General features: G+C 44.8%; 1 protein-coding gene across 1 annotated transcript; it reads left to right on the top strand.

The window, feature by feature from the left end:
* The first annotated feature begins 98 nt into the window (after window positions 1–98).
* Window positions 99–15391, top strand: rbl1 (retinoblastoma-like 1 (p107)). The gene is made up of 21 exons (XM_086084242.1): window positions 99–445; window positions 1878–2011; window positions 3111–3385; window positions 3874–4002; window positions 5412–5566; window positions 7243–7307; window positions 7382–7565; window positions 8585–8751; window positions 8833–8945; window positions 9285–9388; window positions 9745–9882; window positions 9975–10139; window positions 11251–11392; window positions 11836–12051; window positions 12222–12421; window positions 12514–12690; window positions 13026–13097; window positions 13194–13287; window positions 13359–13504; window positions 13606–13770; window positions 14131–15391. The coding sequence occupies exons 1-21, from the start codon at window positions 284–286 to the stop codon at window positions 14326–14328; spliced, it is 3201 nt and encodes a 1066-aa protein (XP_085940368.1). The 5' UTR covers window positions 99–283; the 3' UTR covers window positions 14329–15391.
* Window positions 15392–15835: the final 444 nt, after the last annotated feature.

The following is a 15835-nucleotide window of genomic DNA, read 5'->3' as shown; positions in this document are numbered from 1 at the left end:
CCGGAAGTGATGACACATCAGCAAGATTGGTTGGGTGACTATCTCACGTGACGGACACGCCCCTCGTCTCCCATTGGGCCTCGCTCAGCAGTTTTGGCGCCACTCGTTAGCGGAAGTGGAGCTAGGTCGTCGTCTCGACCGCCGGACGAGCGTCGTGTTTTTGTTTTGGCTTGTTTTCATTTTTGGGGCCTTTACGGAAGGTTGCCCCCCTTTTCTTTTTTTTTTAATTTCCTTACACTCCGCTACGGCCATACAACTTTGTCGATAACGATAGCCGGCCGCGATGCGGGGCGAGGAGTCGTCCGATTCTGAGTCGGGCCGCATGGAGGAGAGCGTCGCTCGGAGGAGTTTGGAGACGCTCTGTCAGGAGCTCAACATGGACGAGCGCACGGCCACCGAGGCTATGGACAACTTCACGGCCATCTGGAACACGTACACGCTGGAGGTGAGCTGCAGGGCGCCGCTTGAACTCGGACAGCTTCCGCGTCACTTAACAACAGCGACGACCAACGCCGCGGATGACGTCGGAATTTGGGCGTTCCGAGGGTTCGTGGTCGGTCAAATGTCGTACGTGGCCTTTTAAACTTACTTTATCGAGTAATTTAAATCTTTTGCAGCTCAAAGATAATATAAAGCAGTAGTTTAGGTGGGTAGACGGTGATTTTACCTGGCTAAACTATGAAGAAGAAGACATTATTGTGTGGGGATAGTTGTGATTTCAGACTGTCCGGGAGGGCAACACATGACGTAACTGGTGCCGCCTTCAAGTTGTATCGAAATTATGGTAAATACTATACACAGAGTTGATAATTGCACGCGAACGCCCCCTCATTTCGTATTTTCCACTGGAAAACTGGGAATTAATTTTAATACCCAAGTTTCCTAGCTGAGAGAACTTTTCAACTCCACATGGCCGAGAGCGCTTAAGGATTTGTGAATGGCAAGAAATATTAACCAAGGACACCTCAAGAACTCATAAACCATAGTATGCTACCCTTACTTATTTTATTTTATTGCGGCTATACTGTTCGGTTCACCAGATGGCTACATAAATGTTACAGAATTTTAACTCAATATTTACAGCACAAACCTAAGTTTTTACACCCTCCTCCTCTTTACTTTACTTATAGTTGATGAATACAAAGATCTAAAACGCCCCCAACCAGCATTAACCATCAACCTTTTGGAAACTTATGCTGCATTGGAGGAAAGTGAGAAGTTTGACTTTTCCGACTTAATACGGGAACATGCCTTTGAACTCGGAGATCAGAGTTGCTAAGTCGGACCCCAACTTTACTGACCCGCTTCAATTTGACGTCACTGGCGAGCCCCATGAAGACTGTTAAGGAAAAACATAATTGACAAGATTTTTTTTAAACAGATATTCATTTATTGTTACTTGAAATGATCTATTTTAAATAGGTTCACGTAACACAGCGTGATTTGGAATGACTGTGTTAACCAAAGCAACAAACGATTGATCAGAATCAGCCATTTTTGTTGTTTACATTTGCTTCAAACGCTTTGAGGTTGGTACTTGAGCAATCCGAGTGGGATTAATCCCATCTACCTTCTTCCACGAACGCAGCATTAGACCTCATTCTTGGCTGCTGATTAATATGAAGAGTTGACAGTTTGATACACACTTCTGAAATACAACTCGAATTTCTTGTAATATCATAGTGTGTTGTTATTATTAAGAATTAATGGTCTTCATTTATGTGAAAACAAAAATCATAACTTTTTTTTACAGGAGTTAGGAAAAACAGCATTCAACACTTCATTTTATTTCAGTATTTTAAAACGATCTGGGTTGAATGTAATGTAACGGCGTGTTTCTTTGACCTGTGTTGTTGTTGTTGTGGTTGTGCGCGCAGGGCGAGGTGGTGCACTGGCTGGCGTGCTCGCTGTACGCCGCCTGCAGGAAAGGAACCACGCCCACGGTGGGCAAAGGCGTGATGGAGGGAAACTGCGTGTCACTCACCAGGATCCTGCGCACCGCCAAACTCAGGTGCAACACCAACGTACTTCCGAAAAAAAACCAAAATCATCATTCACAGCCTCCCTGCGGAAGAAAGTCTCGCTTATGAGAGTAAAATCGCATTTTCTTTAGAAAATTGAAATAATACATTCGATTTTTTTTTACAAATCAGGTTTTAATACGAGGTTAAGGTGTTCTATTTTGAAGAGAATATTTTTTTTGTCTTAATGTTATGTGATTAGCGGATTAGTGATAAGCGGAAGATGATGGATGGATGGTTTTGAGAGTAAACATTGTTTTCAGAAAGCGTTAATTTTGTCATATTACAAAAAGAATTCATGAAATCAAAGTTGTATTTTTTTATAGAAACAAAGTCTTATGATAAAATAATTAAGTTAAAATCTGTAGGTTGAAGTTGCAATCTCAGGGGAAAAAATGTCAGGACAGGATTTTGGACAAAATAATTTGAAAATTACATAAAATTGTATTTTTCATAAAAAGAGAAAGAATGTCTTTTTTTTAGATTCAATTTGTTTTTTATGACATTAACACATAACGTAAATGAAGTCCATTTTCAATTGTTTGGGGGTTTTATCAGATTAAAATTCTAATTTTTTTTTAGAAACAATGTACAAAATAAATTTTTGTTGCCCCTTTTTTTAATATTCTTAATGGTCTATGATTAAAGTAGCTTTTCACCCCCCACAAAGTCTTAACATGAGATATAATTTTATTTTATTTTTTTTATGGGGCAAAAATGTTTCCGGGATGAAGATTGGATTATTATTATTAGTCAATGTAGTTTTCCGATTGTGATATGAACATTGTCTTTTTTTGTGTGTTAACGGTCTCAATAATTAATGATTGTAGTTTGTCTTTTCTTAAAAAACAAGTCTTAATATGATATTTGCTTATGGACAAACCATAATATTATAAGAATGAAGTAAAAAAAAAAAAGCTCCTATTTTCTGGCATTAAAGCTTTTGTTAAATTTAAATTATGAGCTAAAAATAGCATTTTTTGAGTCCAATGTATACATTTTGGTTTGAGCTGAATAAAAGTAATTAAAAAAGTAGCGGGATTAAAGTGAGACCTTTCATCTAACGAATTATGCCGCTGCGTCCGCCAGCCTGATCGAGTTCTTCTCCAAGATGCGCAAGTGGTCCGACATGTCCAACCTGTGCCAGAACTTCCGCGTGCGCATGCAGCGTCTGGAGCGCAACTTTGAGGTTTCCACCGTCATCTTCCGCAAGTTCCAGCCCATCTTCGCCGCCATGTTCCGTGGCCCGCCGGGCTCCGAGGCGCCTCCGCCGCGCCAGCCCCGTGGCCGCAAGCACCGCCGGCTACCCTGTCACACCGCCGGCGTCTTCAAGTTCTGCTGGACGCTCTTTGTCTACACCAAAGGTACGTCGCCAAACAGAACGCTGCGACCTCAACAACTTCAAAGGCGGCCATTTTATCAAAAGACGACGCCAAGAGCAGCGGTCAACAACCTTTTTGAAATTGGAAAGCGAGAGTTTGCTTTACTAAAAGTAACTTGCTAAGATGCTGTAATGTTAGTTGTTTTTTGCAGGAGGAAAAATGGAATGTCTCTGTGAAGATTGTTATTTTGTCAGTCTGCACCGCGCTGTTGCGTTATGTTAAAACAAATTGTTCCTGAAAAGGTTATGACAACACCGCAACGATCGATGCTAAACATCAGCCCATCAAATACGTTTTGCATTGGGTGTTAGCATGAAGCTAGCTCAAGGACATATTGTGTGGTTGTTTTAAATGCTGGAATACCTTTTTTGTTTGTTCACTTTTTATTGCCACGTGAGCGTCAACTGGGAGCGGCATTCAAGTGTGAAGCATTTCCATTTGACGGTCCTTGTCTATATTTCTACTTGTAGGCAACTTTCACATGATCGGCGACGACCTGGTCAACTCGTACCACCTGCTGCTGTGCTGCCTGGACCTGGTCTTTGGAAACGCGCTGATGTGCGCCAACAGGAAGGATCTCATCAACCCCGCCTTCATCGGTCAGAATCGCGCGCCGGCGCCATGGCAAAAACGTGATTGAAAGGCGGCCTGCTTGTGCCCCACTGTGACGTCACAGTGGGGCTAATTAACACGGCCAATTTTGTTGGGGGGGGGGGGTGACTTTTTTATCAGGTGTTACAGCAGCAAAGATGAAAATATTTTCTGGGGGGGATGTAAAAGTAATTACAAGAATATTCTGCAACAACAAAGAGAATTATTTTAGGGGTGTGCACCTCTCCACAAAATTATAATGTGGCGGCTGGGTTCAAGTAGGTGGGATTTTGATTCGATAAGGTACGCCTGTTGCTTTTGTTGTGTTTAGTCATTTGCAACAAGCCCAAACTATCCAAATTAATTCAAATCAAAGAAACAAAAATCGTGCGGATTAGCAACGACAATCGGCTATCCGTCGATGGGAGATGGAAAGCGGCCGATTAACCGACATCCACTGATTACTATTTGGCCTCAACAAAAGGACGCGGGGTGTTTTCCGTACGGCCGCCGCAAGGAATAGAAAACATCCGAGTCTGCGTGTCAATTCACACTAGCTGCGGTGCGGTGCGGAACGGATGCGGAACGGATGCGGTGCGGATGCAGCGCTGCCGAAGGTTTCCGCAGGCTTTCTATTTTTTCCGGATGCCGCATGCAGAATTTAATGAAGCTGAAGAAATGACACGAGCCGGACAGGAAGTCGAGCGTCGGCATCAAGGTCGATCCGGTATATTTCAAAATAAAACCCCATTTTTTTGGGAAAGGGAAGCTCGCTAACTACATGGCATGACATGAGTGGGACATTTAAGACAAAAAACAAGCTCAGAATAAATTAAACCTGAGAAAACAAGACTGTTTAAACACAAAACGTGCTTACCCAGGGTAGAAGTCCCAGAAATGATCTCCAAGCAGGCAAGTGTGACTATTGTTTACAAATCGGACTCTATATACACGGTTGTTATCGCGTGAACTCTCCAGCGTGACCCCCCCGTGATCTTGTGTTCTTCTCTCTTGCCTTTTTCTTCTGGCAGTCATTGACTGATTGCAAATACAACTCAACGTCTTTATAAAATACAGATGAAAGTGGTTTATGAGTTCCAAATGTACATTTATGTATGCCAAACTTTGCTAATATAATGAGCGAATTCACCACAAAACCTTTTTCTTTGTCATCTTCGCCACTCTTTACAAAAGAAGCCAAAATAACATTTTCAATACGGTTACCATAAAACAAATCGTACTCCTTCCATGTTTTCTTCGTGAGCTCACAATGCCACAAAAGATTTGACAGCGTTCGAGGAAACCCGCGATCTTGTGGTCTGGTCTGATTTGGTCCAATTTTCTGATCGGAATGGTTTCCCCCCCCTACGCTTGTATTTGTGTGTATTGTGCTGATAGCGGAGTGTGTGTCCGCCAGGTACATCGGGCGAGGAAGTGCAGGCGTGCGCCGACGAGGCGTCTCCGTGCGTGCTGGAGAGATTGTGCGAGCTTCACGACGGCCTGGTGGTGGAAGCCAAAGGCATCAAGCAGCACTACTTCAGGCCTTACGTCCACAAGCTTTTCCGCAAGCAGGTACGCAAACGCGCGCTGCCTTGGAGCGAGGGTCCCGCTGGGTCCCCTGCGCTCTCTCATAAATATGTTCCCTACAACGTTGGGTCTCGTTTTGGGGTCCGCCAAGGACCCCTATTGACTTCCAATCCGTTTTTCCCCTCATAATGTCCCCTAATATTATGTCCCATCTTCTTCCATCGTGTCCCCGATGAAGTCCAATTGCCTCCCATGTTGCATCACGTTAATGTCTCCTATTATGTCCCATTGTTTCCAATAATCTGCCAGTGTTCCCCGTCGTGCCTTATTTGTCCCCGTAGGGCCCATTAATGTCCACCCATGTCTTATTTGGCCCTATAATGCGAGTAAGGGAGAAAATCTATTCTCCATAGAGAGAAGCCTCAAACGTGCTTCTCATCGTGTCTCGTCGAGGCCTCTATTATTTTCTAGAGTACAGCCGGCGCTCTCTTATCGCACGGGTAACGTTCTGGACGCCACAGATGAAAATATGCTTGATCGTGACCCTATATTTATTTGATTATTTATTGAAACTTTATGACACTCATATTAACGTTTTGCTATACTCTTAGGGCAGGGGCTATCAAATATATTTACAATTGTGGATTCTACCAACCAGCTCTTTGATTACATCGGTCAACTCATTTTTACAAAATGGTTTTCATCAGTTTTTTACAGTGGATGTGGTTTATTTATTTATTTTTTAATCTGCCCTCGTTTTCTTCTCCGGCACACAACAACAATATAAGTAATATGCATGTGTAATATGTAATATTAGGGATGTCCCGATCACATTGTTTTGCACCTGAGTCCATGTCCGGGTCACCTGATTTAATTGTATTTTTTCCAGTTTTTCAGGCGGTGTATGCAATTAGTTGAGTTTAATGGCGTTCTGTCCTTTCCGCCACACTAAGCAAGCTCCTGTTGCACCGTCTCTGCTTTCCACGTTAAAATCTTTCCATAAACTGCATAAATCTTCCCGGCTATGTTGCGTAATATATAAAAACATAATATATACATATTTTTTTTCTCTGTGTCCCTCTGGAGTATTTTGTAGCCATGAAAATATATACTGAAAAAAATATTAAAACAATTAGATTTTTTTTTAAACACGATCGTTTTTCACCGCCAAAGTTAGCTGAAAATGACGTGATTAGGGACGGGAATATAACATATTTAGTAATATTTACGAATTAAGTGTTAGTTTCAGCAGCAGGTGGGATTCATTTACAATACAAAATCGGTATTGCGCAAGCTTTTTTAGGTCAAACATAAAAACAAAACATGAAAATATCTCAAAAACTTGATGTGCTCGAAAATAATTGAGTGTCAAAGTACGTAATCTTGGATTCAAATTTGCTGTTGACCAGTGTTTTGTGAGTAACATGCAAGTGAGTTGCGGGTATTATTTTTGTCCACTTGGGGTCACCGTCCTCATGTTCCTCACTGTCGTGTGTGTATGACTTTGAATGTGTTTGACTTTGAAAGCCTGGTGAGTGACGTGGGAGTCCGCCAATGAGAGTGGCGAGCTGGCTGTTGTTGGCTGAGAATAGCAGTTAGCTGTTCGGGAAAAAAAATCAACAATATTAAATCAGTTAAAATCCATGAGAAGAAGAAGAATCTAAGAAGCTCGGTATGGCGAGGGCCGACAATCTGACTTGATGTTCTTCCATCCTGATCAGATCCTGAAGGGCAACGATGATCTTCTGACTGAACTTTTGGATCCTCACAACTTTATCGACAACAAGTAAGTTGTTACTCCTCCGCTCGGTGTTGTTTTGCGTTTGTCCTCCTGACGCCTTGCTGTGGTTTTGCACTCAGCAAAGCGCTCAACCGCGAGTACGAGGAGTACGTGTTGACGGTGGGAGACTTTGACGAGCGCATCTTCCTGGACGCCGACGCCGACGAGGAAATCGGAACGCCGAGGAAAAGCTTCCAGCAGCCCGCCGCGGGCGCAGGACAGACGAGCAGCGGGCAGACGCAGCTTCAGCATCATGTGGAAAAGGTCAAAATTTTGTGATCGATCAAATGTAGCAACAAGTGCTAAAAAAATCACAATGGCACCAACTGGAACAAGATCGCACTGTTGCTAATGAGAACAAGTGCTAACGGAAAGACACTGAGGCTAATTAGAACAGGGATGCGCCATTGCTAATATCGCGTGCTAATGGAATCAACCTGACGCCAACGGAGAAGTTATTGCCGCTAATGTGAATGAGAACGTGATGACCGATAGTCACAGAAATACTCCAAGGCCAACAGGAACACACCAAAGTTAATGCTAACAGAAAGACTGACGCTAACAGAAGCAAGAACACAACAATGCTAATGCTAATGCTAACAGAAAGGCTGATGCTAACAGAAGCAGGAACACACCGATGCTAATGATAACAGATGCTAACAGAATTAGACTGGCACCAACTGGATCAGTACCACACGAAAGCTAATGAGAAGTTCCTGACGCTAACAAAAAAAACAACCTCTGAGGCCAAGTGGAACAGAAATGATTATTACTATATAAAATTATTATTATTTCAGCCCCCCGCCCCGTGCTGGAGCAAATTGTTTTTATGTGGATCACACAGTTGTCATAGCAATTTACGTTACACCAATTAAAAAGGAATTAATTATTATTATTATTCCTTCCTATTCACTTTAACATTCACAATGCACCAAACAGCAATGAGCACATTTTATAAATTATTTGAGGCATCAAAATCAAAAGAGCCGCATGACAACTCAAGTTGCAGGCAATACACTTTTTTTTTTTTTTTGAACAACATTGCCCCAACAACGGAGCGGAGCAAAAAAAAAAGTTGGATTAAAGGTGAGTGCATTGACTTGTTTACCGCCGTGGAACTATCAACCAAGATAGCATTTAGCATTAGCTAAAATAACACGACCACCGGTCACCAGATTGACTAGCGACGAACTCGTCCTGGCGAGAATTGATTTGTGTATTTGATTTCCAACGAAATTGCAGCGTAGCGTTCTTGAATGTGCAAATGTGCTCACCCTGTGCAGTCGGCCTCTCTGGCGCCTTCCACGCCGCTGACGGGCCGCGCGTACCTGAAGGAGAAGGACGTGCTGGTGACGCCCGTGTCGTCGGCCACGCAGAGCGTCAGCCGTCTTCAGAGCATGGTGGCCGGCCTCAGGAGCGCGCCCAGCGAGCAGCTGCTGCGCATCTTCAAGTAACGTCGCTTTAGCTTCGCTTTCTCCGCAACGTTCTGTCTGCGCTGCGCAAACAGCAAAAAAACGTCTTTGGACGGCAGGTCGTGCTCCAGGGACCCCACGGAGTCCATCGGCAACCGGGTGAAGACGCTGGGGCTGACCTTCAAAGAACATTACACCAACGACTCGGAGCACTCGTCGGGGTCGCACATCGGTACGTGCGCACGGGGGGAATTTTCAAGCACAGTGGGGTCAGAGGTCAGGCCCAAAAGCCTTGTATGGTTGATGCCCATTGTAATTGCATAACAAAACAAAAACAACCGTTTTTTTAGTCCAAAAAATGAATTAACTTGGAAATATTAATATTAGAGCTGTAAAACAATTACATTTTAAAATCAGATTAATCACATCTTAGAATTTTGATGATTCACTTCATGAAAAAGGCTTCTTATCAACATTTTTTGCCCGCCAAAATTGAAGAGCACCTTTTATGTGTTGATTCTTTCTACATTTAATGAGAATGTCTTCCGCCCTTTTTTGATCCACTGGTCAGATTTTGCCGAGAGTCGCCTGAAGCTAGCTGAGATTCTCTTCTACAAAGTTCTGGAGAACGTCTTGATGCAGGAGACCAAGAGGCTGCAGGGGAAAGACATGAGTGTATGCGCACGCACACACACACAAGCATGTCAACCACCACCCCAGACATTTTCGCTGATAGAAATCCCACGTTTTCTTACCATGGAACCCAGGGGCGGCAAACACAATGAAAAGAGCAGGGGCCCCAAAATTGAACCCGGTGCAACACCGTATGACTCGGAGCAACCAAGGCTAATGCTAAAAGTTTTGATTCGGCGCTTATATTGCCGCAAAACACTCAAAATGCCATAAAACAGCTGGCAGTGAATGAGGTCAAGAACTAAAGGCCTCCTCTCTAATAAACGCGGTTTGCATGGACGTGTGGCTTTTTATTTTCATTATTTTATTTTTCGTGTGTTTTTGTGCGTGTATCTCAGGCTCTGCTGGAGCAGGACATCTTCCACTGCTCTCTTCTGGCGTGTTGCTTGGAGGTGGTTTTGTTCTCCTACAGCTCCCAGCGGACGTTCCCGTGGATCATCAGCGTTTTCAAGCTAGCCCCCTTCTACTTCTTCAAGGTCCGACACACACAAACACATGCGCACTCGCTCAGACACACGCGTTTTTTGTGCGTGTGTGATGTGCCAGCTTCGCCGATATGCGTGCGCAGGTGATCGAGGTGTTCATCCGCTCCGAGGAAGGCCTGTCCCGAGACATGGTCAAGCATCTGAACCTGGTCGAGGAGCAGGTGCTGGAGAGCCGAGCGTGGACCGCCGACTCTGCCCTGTGGAACGCCTTGCGCGCCGCCGACAATAAAGTGCCCACCGTCGAGGAGGTCAGAGCAACGCCAGGCTCAAATTGTGCCAACAGATGAATTTGCAGGCCTGCGCCACGTATACTATGTACCACAAAGCTAATTTTTTAAATCACAGGTTTTTTTTTCCCATTTAAAGTGGAAGTCAACCTCAAACATTTCTTGACAATAACATGTTCTATGCAGCCCCACTAGTCTAAACATGACATTCTGATTAATATTACATTTGTGGAATTTGAGTTATGAAGCAAAATCCAGCCGTTTTGATCCATCTCAGGTGGCCACCATTTTGCCACTTGCCGTCGATTGAAGATGACATCACAGTTGCTCAGATCAGGCAATGACCAATCACAGCTCACCTGTTTTCTGAAGCTGCGCTGTGATTGGTTGTTACCTGAGACCTGAGCAACTACGATGTCATCTTCAGTCACTGGATGGCTGATAGCCGTGCACGCCCGTGCAAGCTGTTGAAGCCACGGGGCGGCCATTTTGTACGTACAGATGAGACATATACAGTTAGTATAAGACCGGGAGGCGTGGTGGGGGTTTGTGGTCTCTATTTTTTAACAAGTTAAAAAAAACAAGTGAGACTGTATGTGCTGCTTTGAAGATCCTCTTTTTCTTTTATCGCTCAGTCCTTAGAACCCAATATTAAATTTGGCAGAGGCATTTTTGGCTGGATTACAGTTATAATTCTTAATACATAAAATACAATTCCTCCTGTAAACATCATTAAGCATATAATTTATACATGTATTTAAAGCTAGTTGTAAAATGTCTTAAGTCCTCTTGTTTATGTTTAATAAATTCAAACACAATAAATCATGCTGTTTCTACTGTTTCCATACTGTAAATGCATAGGATCGTATGCCGAGAAACGTTTCTTGGGTGGAGCAACATGGCGGTGTCAGGTTTACCTGTTAGACATTTATTAACCAGAATACCACATTTAGACTGGTGGGGCTGCATAAAACATATTATTGTCAAAAAAAAATGGGGGTTGACTTCCTCTTTTTAAAAAAAAAAAAAAGGGGGGGGGGAGTATTTTTAATCCCCACAATCGGCCACTTTTCCATGATCACGACCTGCTCGTGATCGGCTTGTTTGTAAATGTGTTTGCTCTTTGTGTCAGGTGAACTTCCCGTCCAGTTTGGACTCGGGCGGTTCCGCTCCCACCGCTGCCGCCTACTCCCACCTGCCCCTGGTGGCGCTGTCGCCCATCGTGCATCCTCGCATCCGAGAGGTCCGCTCGGGCGTGGGCAGCATGCGAAAAGGTAAGCGGCTCAACAGCCATCAATGTTCCTCGGGTTCGGCCAGGACACACCCAATAATTGTCTTGCACCTAAATTTCCTACACAAAGAGGTCTTTGGTTTGAACAGAAACACTTAAAAAAAAAAAAAATTGTTGTTTTTTTGTGTGCGTTCTTTAGTAATCAGCGTGAGAACTGGTGTTCCTAAATGCACCAGTTTCTGACCAAAAGGTGGAGAAAGAAACGTGGCGGGGAGTGAATGAGTTCAGAATGTTTGTGAACGTTTTTGCAACCTTTAAGGAAGCCTGACAAAAAAACACTTGCAAGCCTTTACTGCTCAATGATAGTTTTTGCCGAGGTACATCTTCATATTTGAGGTAATCTTGCCAAGTCAAATGTTCCTGTTCTCCTGGCAAAATCATTTTGCGTAAATGAAGATTTTGTTCTTGCCTTTTTGTTTCCCGTAGAAGTTCCGCCGTCCCCGCTGTCGGTACACGACCGCTACAGCTCTCCGGCCGCCGGCAGCGCCAAGCGCCGTCTGTTCGGCGACGACCCGCCGGCCCCCGTGACGGCTGCCGGCACCGTAACGTCTCCCGCCAAGCGGCTGTTGCTCAGCTCCGCCGGCACCCTGAAGATCGGCCCCCAGGTGGGCCAGACCACCGTGCTCAGCATTCCGCTGCAAGGTGGGAGTCTTGAATGATACCATGCCGAAGTGTCACGCAGCGTTGCCAGCCTGGCAGCTTGCATCAATCGTCGCGTACAGCAAATGTATTGATTGATACATTTTTCAAATTTGATGCACAAAACATGAATATATCAGTTGGTAGTATTTTGATGTCCTACTTGCGTACAGGCGGCGGCGGCGAGCACACGATCACGCTGATCCCCGTCCAGCCATGCGACCCGTCGGCCGGCGGCCCCACTCAGTTCCTGCTGACCGCGTCGCCCGGCCGCCCCCTCCCTGGACCGCCGCCGGTCGCCGCACCCGCCGACGCCCAGGCGGGAAGCGCGCGGCCGCAACGCACAGGATCCCTGGCGCTTTTCTTCCGGAAGGTGCAAACGCCGCACTCTGCCCGGAGAAATGAACGGTCTTTTCTTCTGAGTGCTGACCCGTGTGCGTGCGTGCGTGCGTGCGTGCGTGGCAGGTGTACCACTTGGCCAGCGTGCGCCTTCGCGATCTGTGTGCCAAACTGGACATCTCGTCTGAGCTGCGTGCAAAGATCTGGACGGCCTTTGAACATTCTCTGCTTCACGCCACTGAACTCATGAAGGACAGACACCTGGACCAGATGCTGCTCTGCACCGTCTACATCATCGCTAAGGTTGGCCACTGGCACCGCGCGCACACACGCGCGCTACTTCAATAGAGTTTGTAAAACGAACGCGACTGAGCATTACAGAGCTAACGCTAACATGCTAATGTGATGAGTCAATAGAGAGCTAATGCTAGCATGCTAATGATATTAGTCGATCGTGTGCTAATGCTAGCAAGCTAATGTGATCTAAAGGGATCAGTCATTCAATAGCTAATGCTAGCTCTAATGTGCTTAGTCGTTCAAGAGCTAATGCTCGCGTGCAAATGTGATTAATCATTTGAGAGCTAATGTTCGCATCGAGCGTCAGAATGGAAAGTTAACGCTCGGTTGCCCGTGTGCAGATCTCCAAGGAGGCGCACACGTTCCAGGACATCATGAAGTGTTACCGCAGCCAACCGCAGGCTAGCAGCCATGTGAGGACACGCCCGACTACCTACAGCCCGCAGACGGTCACGGCCGGTCTGTTGCCGTGGTGACATGCTTGTTATGTGTGTGTGCTGTTTGTGTAGGTGTACCGCAGCGTCTTCCTGCATCGTACTCCCAGGCAGCCGGGGGCGCTATCAGATGAGAACATGGAGGTTGACCCTGCGTCGGGAGCAGAATGTAAGCGGAGCTGCTAATGCTAGCATGCTAACGTGACTGCTAACGCTTGACTCAACTTTTGGTTTTGGCAGCTGCTGAGAAAACGCGCGCCAACTCCGGTGGCAAAGACGAGCAATCGTGCGAGGAGGAACGCGGCGACCTGATCCAGTTTTACAACAACGTCTACGTGATCAAGATGAAAAGTTTTGCCATGAGATACGCCTCGCATGACAACAGAGTACGCGCACACGGGCACATGCGTGCAATAATTTGATCGAATGGTTTGAAATGAACTTGTGGTCTGTGTCTCTTGTGTGTGCGTGCGTGCATGCGCGGCAGATGGACGCGCCACCCGTTTCTCCGTTCCCTTCAGTGCGTTGCCACCCGCCGTCTCCTCGCCGAGTGTCTCAGCGTCATAGCGTTTACGTGTCGCCCCACAAAGCGTCGACGGGAGGACTGGCGCCAAACTCCTTCACGTTCCGCATCAACAGCAGCCCCTCCAAGGTAACTTCACATCACAAACAAGCTCCTCCTCCACATGGAAGGGAACATGTTAGTCCAGAGACAAGGTCGTAGTCCCGGAAGAAGTCACTAGTCTCGAGATGCGGTTCTTCTACTTTGCTGCGTTGATACCTGGGTTATAATAAGTTTTGTAATTTTCATTATAGATTTTTTTTTTTGGGGGGGGGGGGTTATGGTGGCTTTGATCGTTTTTTTTTTTTTCGTTTTAGGTTAGTCATTTGTTTTCTAAATGATTAGATTAGATTTAGAGATTAGATTAGGAACTACAAATGCAATCTGTTTGGCGCACAAGGCTAGTCCCGCCATGCTAACGCTAACCCTCGTTCCTTTCTTCCTCCTCAGGATCTGTCTGACATCAACCGCATGCTGCGTCAAGGCTGCAACGGCCACAAGAGAGCCCTTGGCATGGAGGGTGAGCTGATGATGTCATCAGCGTGCAACTCCCCCAGCAAGCGAACGTGCCCCGAGAACAGCGGCAGCGGCCCGGATATTTTGCTAAAGAGGCTACAGGACGTTGTGTCGGAGAGGCAGAGCCACTAATGGACTGGCTGCCATTGAAAATGTGCCAATGCTAGCGCACTAGTATGATTGCTCACCGCAAAACTAGCATTAATTCCTTAACATGACTCTTAGCTATAGTGGTCATTATCGAGTTAATGCATATGACCGGTCACTGTGGCGCTAACACTTGTTTGCTAACAATGACTGGTTGTGACAAAGCTAACATTAACTCCATAATGGGTCTGTTAGCATCAAAGCGTTAGCTGTTTATCTAACATGGCTAGTCAATACCAAGCTAATGCTAACAGTCATGTGACTGGTCGCTGTGGAGCGAATGCTACCATGCTGACATGACTCTTCATTACGGCGCTAATGCTAACATGTCTGGTTATTAAAAGGGTAATCTGCTAAAAACTATTTAGCCAATTATGTTGCTTGGCCGGTTGCTGTGGCGCTCATGCTAGCATGCTAACATGATTATTTATTACGGAGCTAGTGCTAGCTTGCTAATGTTAGTTTTCATTCTAAAGCTAAGGCTTACTTTGCTACATGTGAACTGTCATTACCCAGCTAATGCTAACTCGGACACAAATAATGCTAGCACAGTAACATTTGCTGATTTGAGTGTGATCATGTCTTTGTGAGACACTGCAAAAGGACTTCTATGACTTTACGTAAACATACGTATATCTTTGTGCCGTTTGTTCAACACGAGTCAAAGGCAACTGAGCCTGTAATGCTAACTGTTAGCATGCTACAAGGGTTTGGTTTTATTTGCTCCGGCAGTCAATCAAAATTATGGCATTAGCTATGTTGTCATGAGAAGTTTGTAAAAATGTTTTTGACAAGTTTTTAGCATTTTTGTTGTTGTTGGAATCTTGACTATTTAATGTCAATGTGTGTTTCTGTTTGTGTGTGCGTGCGCAAGCGTGTGTGTAGCATCTACACACATGTTTAGCAAGTGTGTTTAACTTTTTCTTCACCTTTTTTTGTGTATAACTTTGTAGGTTGACGTGAAATTGAAATCTGTTAGGAAAAAAAAAGCAAATGTATTTGAAGTGGTTGTTTTTGTACTACACAATAATATCCATCCATCCATTCATTTTCTGAACCTCTTATTCCTCAAGGGTTGCGGGCACACTATAATAATACATTATTATGCCTAATATCATCCAATTTATACATTAAATTTATAGTAAGATTTTGTCAGAAAGCAGTCTTCAACCTTTATTTGCTCTTGTTTCACATAAACTAATTTAAGATACGATAGATTTTTTTTAAAAGATAATTTAATCTTGTTGCAGGTCATCCGGCAACATTTTTGACAGAACATGACATTAAAATTTGTTTTAAAGTGCTACTGAACAAATGTATTTGTAGTTTGGCAGCAATGAGCTTCCGTAGCTTTCTACGGCAGGGGACAATGGATAAGCAAGTTTTGCGGTCCCTCGCAAATATTAAAATGCAAAACAACGTAAAGATTGCGAGGGGACATTTATCCCATGTCACCTCAGTGGCTCCGTATCTTTTTAACTTGCACAAAGTG

Source organism: Leptonotus elevatus, chromosome 9 (genome assembly GCF_054856555.1).
Source record: "Leptonotus elevatus isolate MCC_2025b chromosome 9, RoL_Lele_1.0, whole genome shotgun sequence".
NCBI lineage: Eukaryota > Metazoa > Chordata > Actinopteri > Syngnathiformes > Syngnathidae > Leptonotus > Leptonotus elevatus.
The sequence above is the reverse complement of the archived record's forward strand: the minus strand, read 5'-3'. Positions and strand labels throughout refer to the sequence as shown.

Bases quoted from the DNA above. Each gene is read 5' to 3' on its own strand.
- rbl1 (XM_086084242.1), top strand. From the start codon at position 284: ATGCGGGGCGAGGAGTCGTCCGATTCTGAGTCGGGCCGCATGGAGGAG. The intron at 8,752-8,832 runs GTAACGTCGCTT...TTTGGACGGCAG, and splicing joins CAGCTGCTGCGCATCTTCAA to GTCGTGCTCCAGGGACCCCA. The intron at 12,052-12,221 runs GTGGGAGTCTTG...ACTTGCGTACAG, and splicing joins GCTCAGCATTCCGCTGCAAG to GCGGCGGCGGCGAGCACACG.